We start from the raw sequence: 7,500 nt of genomic DNA, 5'->3' as shown, positions 1-7,500 counted from the left end.
AATAAAAAACATTAAATAAAATCCTTTCACTGATTCATATTATTGACATAGAATTTAATATAAATGAATCAAATTTTGCAGTTATCTACAAATAATAAAATAGATTTTATTTTCATTTTGCTGGATTGATTATGGGCTGACCTACTTGAAAAAAAAACATCGAAACAAAAGTATTTTATTATTTAGGTTGAATTTAATATGAATGCATTGAGTTTTTGTTATTTTGAAAATAGAAAATTTTTGACATAAAATCAAACTAACTTTCTTTTGAGATTTACCAGAAAAATATGTAATGAAGTTTGGCATTCATTAATCTTTTCTGTAATAATTTGGAATATTATAATTAACTATCATTCTTTTTTATTTATTAACAGATATTTTGTCTATGGTCTGTGATGCGATTCCTGAGGAATATAAGAGCAGGAGTCTCTTACAAGGAACCAGAGGCTATTGAGCTCTGAGGCTCTAGATACTCCTTTGGATTCCAGATGATTCCTCAATGATTCCTAGTGATTCTGAGTGGCTCTTGGAATGATATGATATTTCTCACTTGTTAAACGACAGAGTATCAATATGCAATTACTTATTCAGTGTTCGATTCCTGAGGAGTCTTCGCGGCGTCATATTCATAAGGAATTATCGTCAACCGTCTTCAATTGGGAATGACTATTTTGCTCTAGGATGAAAGACCTTTACTCAAAATATTTTTCGTGGATTCAGACTCATAGTGAATCCTCGTCAACCGTCTTCGATTGGGAATCACTTCAAGTTGCTCCAGAAGAAAATACCTTTTCTTTAAATATTCTTCGTGGAGTCAGATTCATAATGAATCCTCATCAACCGTCTTCGACAGAGAATGGCTCCAAAGGGCTCCAAGATTAAAACCTATTTCCGTTTTGATACCAGAGGTCTCACTGTTCAGTGGTTTATGCAGAACACTAGTCAAAGATTAATCTCGTCTTTTGTGTTTACTGGTTGTTTGAAATCCTATGGTATAAGCTCCTTTGTATTCTTTGTATTCTTGGGGCTGTATTAAAATGATGAATACATTCATTGAAAATTATAGACTCTAAGATACTATGTATATGATGATAACACAGGGATATATATATATATATATATATATATATATATATATATATATATATATATATATATATATATATATATATATATATATATATATATATATATATATATATATATATATATATATATATATATATATATATATATATATATATATATATATATATATATATATATATATATATATATATATATATATATATATATATATATATATATATATATATATAATTATTATAACCCACACATTTTTATTTTCAAGAAAATTTAAAAATAATACTTGTATCAAACAAATATCTACCTGGGAAATTATTTAAAAATGTAACTACGAAAAATCAAATTTATGTAAATCTTTGGAAGTATATTAACTATTTGTAAAGAAATATAGTTATCAAAGATATAGCTACAAAATACGAGATTTTTTACAATAGTGGGAATTATTGACCCTGATTATCAAACATATCTATTACAAGTTTATAATAAATAGAAAAAAAAATAGTTAAAGAATGAAAATTATATTTTCACCAATGAATAAATGCAGTAACGGTGATGTATACCAAAGAGAAAAATAGCCTAAGAATATATTTTTTTGGCATATCAGTTAAGTAAAATAGAAGATGTATACCAAAGATAAAAAGGACTAAAAATATTTTTTATTTTCTTGTATATCTGTCAAGTAAAATGGGAGATTATCCTTCGTTAATATTCATAGCATAAATTTATGATATATTAGAAGCCAAATATTAGGATTCTCAAGAGCTTGATTTCGGAGTCTTTAGATGGAAGTAAATGTGATATCAGTTTTACGTCTCGTAACTCAAAGGGAGCATTGAATACCTTAGTTATACAGTCTAGGAAAGAAGAGAGAAAATGAGATTCTTGTCTCCAAGCCATCATTACAAGTAGAAAGAGAAGAATTCTTTTGATGCGAATGATATTGCGTTTTATAAAGCCGCGTGAAACAGCTTCGTCCTCAGACTTCAAGAAGAGCTACGAAGCGACACGTACTTCAAAGAATATCGGAGTGTTATTATCATCAGGGGGAAAATTTTGGTTTTGGAGAATATATTCCAAACAGATTTTTATATAAATATGTCCAAATTTTTTTTTCATAATATGAGGATTGATGTGTATAAAGAATGATATTGCTTACGATTAATATTAATTTATTGTGTCAATAATATTAAAACCAGTTATTTTATATATCGGATCAAAGATCATGTTAGATTTCCTCATTATACTTAATTTTTATTAATTTTCAAGAAAAAATTTAATGAAAAAGAATAAGTGAGAGTTTTAGTAACATTTAGGGGAAAATGATATATAACAAAATATGGACAACTATGAATAGAGAGTTAAATTTCTTGTATAATTTTTCTCCTAAATCAATAGTGTTTTTTATTATTAAAATCATGAAATCAAAATTATCATGTTTATTTTTTCTCATTAACATTGAATGGAATCCGGTAAAAATAATTCATTTATCAAAAATAATACAATATTTATACATTAAAAAATAAGTAATGAGTTGATAAATTGATAAGTTTATAGGTTGAAAACCCAAATCAAGTCGAAATAAGTCATCAAAAATTTAAATATTGATTTTAAAGATTATTTTTTTTTCAATATTGTAAGACTCACACATTTATTTTTATATAATGATTACGGATATAGCTAATTAGCCAGAAGCAATTTGATTATCAGATGAGACAAGTTTGTCTAAACAAGATGTATACATTGAACTGAAATGTACAGACAGTATCAAAAATAAATTGAAATTATTGAGAAATTTAATCTGATTTTCATTTATAACAATACATTAAAGGTAAAGATGATTCTGAATGTAAACCAGTGTCATATATATAATCATATTTAACATAATGAATGCTTAAAATCTTGATTTTATTGCGTGTGAAGAGAGAGAAAATTATAATAACTTTTTTGGACATTTCAAATTTCAAGCAAAACTGGGGTTGAATGTAAAAGATAAGATCAGACAGAATGTAAAAAGCTGACACGTGTAATGAATGTTAGTAGGAATGTAAGTATTATCTCTGGAGAATGTTTTAAATACAGACTTTTATATACGATTCTGTTGACAGAAATAATGAATATGAAATGTCATGGACTTATTGAAGGGTATTTCATTTCTTAGAATTTCTTATTCAAAAAGTTATCTTGAATAATGACATATCATTGAAGATTTATTTTTATGATATATTGACTATATAAAGTGGGTGGACATAAGGATAATGATAATCAAATCCATATTTTATTTTGTTTATATATATGTAATGTATATACATGACTATAAGTAAAGTATTATTAACTGGAAAGAAACTTTCATATGTTAAAAAGATGTCTCTTTAATTATTTCAATGATTATCTCTCCAACCTGAAGAAATAAAAAGATATATAATTTACTTTAGTAAAGTATCTTGATATATAAACATTAAAATGCTAATGTTATATAGAAAATATTATTGAATTAGTTACATAATTCTGAAATATGAATAAAAAAAATCACTTAAAAGATAATTTTTATACAGGATTTATTTAAAAATCTATCTTGATTTATACTTATCAATATGATGCCTTAGTCCCAATAACAATGTATATCAAGGGAAATAATGTTTTTAAATGTGACACTGTGTGTTTGCAATCGTGTCATTCAACGTATTTAAGAATAACGTTAAGCATTTGTATGACGGTAGATTTAGTACAATGTATACATATATGAATAGATGTAAAACAAATAATGAAATAGACAATCGTTAAAATAAAAAAGTTTTATTCTATTTCTAGTTCAGGAGACAAAATCATATTGTTTAGTGAGTGTTTTTTTTAATAGATATGATTATCTGATATGGAATAAGAAGTGTATTTATCTATATGATATTGCATGTAACGTATTTATATTTTCGTATACTTTTTATGTTTTTTTTTTTAAGTATAAGTGACGAATTTGAAATAGTTTTGACTTTAGGTGAACATGGTTACCTTAATTGTAGTAATGATGATCTGTATTATAGAATTAAAAAACTATAATTGAATTTGTAAGATAGATGAAATAAAGGTTTGTATGAATTATTTCTTTATATTCACCCATCCCAAGCTTTATCATTCAATTTTCAACAAAAAAGTTACCAAGAAACTATGAATATTAGTTCATTAAATTTCCTTGTTTTTTTTTTCCTTATTTTTTACAATAACTAATATCTATTGAATGTTTGATATCCTTGATGTCAAACAGAAAATTATTAAAAAAAGTCAATGTTTGAATTTCCAAATTAAGGTAAGAAGTAAGTTCTCAAACAGCTGTCAACATTAGTTGTGTTAAGTGATTTGAATGCAAAAGTAGGCAATTTTAATCCTGGAGGGTTACTAGTCGCTGACATCTGGAGGAATGGTGAGATTTTAAGCATAAGTTAAACTACATGGATCTAATACAAAACTTTGTATCAAAAAATTTGTCAGTTAGTTTTCAGGCAAATAAGAAATGCTAGTTGTGCTAGTGGATTTCACTACAAAAATGCATAATAAAAAAGGGCACTTGAAAATTGGACTTACCAGTTTTGTTTTCAGGAAAATTAGAAACTGTAGTTGTGCTAGGCGATTTAATTGCAAAAGTGTACGAAAAAGTTGGTGATTTTAATGTGAAAGTGTACGAAAAAGTGGGTCATTTCAATGCAAATATCAGCGATAAAAGTGCATTGAATAATTGGATTCCCCTGTTCTGTTAAATAAGAATAATTGGTAAGATTTTATCGAAATGACAAACTATGATTGTGATAGGTGAATTGATTGCAAAAGTAGTCTACGAAAAAGGCGTAGGGAAAAAAAAATAAATTTTATGGGATTCATGATTAAAAACCTAGGTTAAATCGAGATGGTAGCTGTACTGGGGGATTTGAATGCAAGTGTAATTGACACAACATTGAAAGGATAGGGTATTATCAGTTATTACAGAACGTAGGAGATAGAGAGGTGACTAGTAACTTTATAGTGGGGTTTATGTGATTATCGACAAAACGATAAGATTTTATACCTCATAAATATCTTTACACTGAAGTAGAGAACTGAGAATACTTGCATGTAAAGGATTTTAATACAGTGAGTCTATGAATGGAAAATAGGTTGATACAATTATATATTGATATTATTTGTAAAACAATGCTTTGCATGAGTAGTCTTTCAGAGTATATATATCAAAGAAAAGTATGTACACACACACACACACACACACACACACACATATATATATATATATATATATATATATATATATATATATATATATATATATATATATATATATATATATATATAACAATAAATAATTCATTTGTTAGTCTTATAATCTCTAAATCAAATTGCTATTCACATGATAATTTCTTCCTTTCCTCCACGCGAATAACTCAAATATAATCTCCCCTAGAAGCAAAGTCATCCTCCCAAGAAGTTCATTAAGATCTCTGAAGATAATTAAGAACTATTTCATACATTTATGAGTCGTTTGGAGCCTACGATGTCATCTCCACGCACCGAAGTCGGGGCGAAGAGGATATGAAACAGATTTAATGTTTTACATGTAATGATCCTCAAGAAATTCATCTGTAATGATACTCTAGGTAATCCAAGAATTTCCTCGATCTATATTATTAAAAGTATTATTATTATAAAGATTATTATGATTACTATTGAAAAAGAAATAACTAAAATAATTATCATTATTAAAATTATTAATTTTTTTATATAAGAATATTTAAAATTATCATTAATATTAAAACTATTAGAATTATTATTATTAAAATTACAAAATTTATTATTGCTAATTAAAATATCATAATTAATATCTTTAGTAAGATTATCAAACTATTTACTGATATCATTAATATTATTGAAATTGTTAGCATCATTTTGAAGAATATTAAGTAAAAATATTATTATCAATATTATTAGAATTGTCGTTATTATTATTATTATTATTATTATTATTATTATTATTATTATTATTATTATTATTATTATTATCATAAATATAAATTATTACTATCCAAATCCACAATTTATGCTATTTCTAATGAAGCCAATCATATAGATTTGAAGGAAAAACATTACTAACACCAAATAACCCCATAAGTCCAGATAACTCAAAACCCTTTCCAATATGGCGCTTCCTCAGCCTCTCGAAGCGCCCACTCGGAAACTATACTTTTTCATTTCTATTTCTCCTTTTGAAAGAATCTCTTTTCCTATATCATATTGAGTATTGATAAGAGGCATCACTCCCTTCCGCGCACTTACCAATATGGCGGCGACGAGGAGGCTCTCCCCTGGGAGGATTGGTGATAACGTAGGTGAGGTTTCCAATTTATTTGGGTGAGTCAGTTGCCAAGATTCGATTACGATAGGCGAGGTAAAGGGAACGTCTTGGGGCATATGGAATTGGCTTTCCTTTTTGGAAAAATGTGGTTGTTTACTGGCTTTTTTGTTTGTTTATTTTCTTTGTTTTGGGGGGTTAACTTACATATACTGTAAATATGTATTTGCGATATACCAGTGTACGCGTCCCGTCAGAAATGCTGGCTGAATATTTAGATAGATGCACACACACACGTAAACATACACTCACCTCACCTCACCAAGAGATGACTACTCTCTCTCTCCTCTACCCTAGGCACAGGGAGAGACTGAGTAGTTATATGTGTGGCAATGGTGCTGAGCAAGACCGGAAAGAAAGAATATATATATATATATATATATATATATATATATATATATATATATATATATATATATATATATATATATATATATATATATGTGTATATATATATATATATATATATATATATATATATATATATATATATATATATATATATATATATATATATATATATATATATATATATATATATATATATATATATATATATATATATATATATATATATATACTATACATACATATATATGATGTATTATAGCCACGAAAGGAAAAATGAAAAGATTTTATTGGAGTTAGTACTTTCATCCACTCAGGACATTATCAAACTCAACAATGAGAATACATATACAAAGACATTGTATTTATACAGGAGAAGGGGATCCATCAGCTGTCAGTTACTTAATAATTCCGGAAAAGGCAGATTTTAGATGAAAGGATAATACTGGATTAATGGAAAACAGTCCTGGGCTTAGATTCAAATTTCTACTTTGAGTACACGATATTAAAAATGATTCAACCATATTCCGTTGGAAATAGTCATTTACATGGATTACTTTTTCCGCCTTTGACCTACTAATTCTGTGACTTGACTCTAACCAGTGGGAGGCCATGGCATTATTAAGAGAACCCCTGTAAATTGATTATTTCCAAAGGAATATTATTGAATCATTTTTAAT

General features: G+C 26.6%; 1 protein-coding gene across 1 annotated transcript in view; it reads left to right on the top strand.

Annotated features, from left to right (window-relative positions):
- The window catches only part of LOC137626525 (uncharacterized), a 16,740-nt gene extending 15,831 nt beyond the window's left edge, over positions 1-909 (top strand). The window contains exon 7 of the mRNA XM_068357568.1: positions 375-909. Within this exon, the coding sequence (XP_068213669.1) occupies positions 375-461 (87 nt within the window). The 3' untranslated portion in view covers positions 462-909. The remainder of the gene's footprint in view (positions 1-374) is intronic.
- Positions 910-7,500: the final 6,591 nt, after the last annotated feature.

The sequence above is a fragment of the Palaemon carinicauda genome, chromosome 34 (assembly GCF_036898095.1).
Source record: "Palaemon carinicauda isolate YSFRI2023 chromosome 34, ASM3689809v2, whole genome shotgun sequence".
NCBI classification, from domain to species: Eukaryota; Metazoa; Arthropoda; class Malacostraca; order Decapoda; family Palaemonidae; genus Palaemon; species Palaemon carinicauda.
This window is presented reverse-complemented; position numbering and strand designations above follow the sequence as displayed.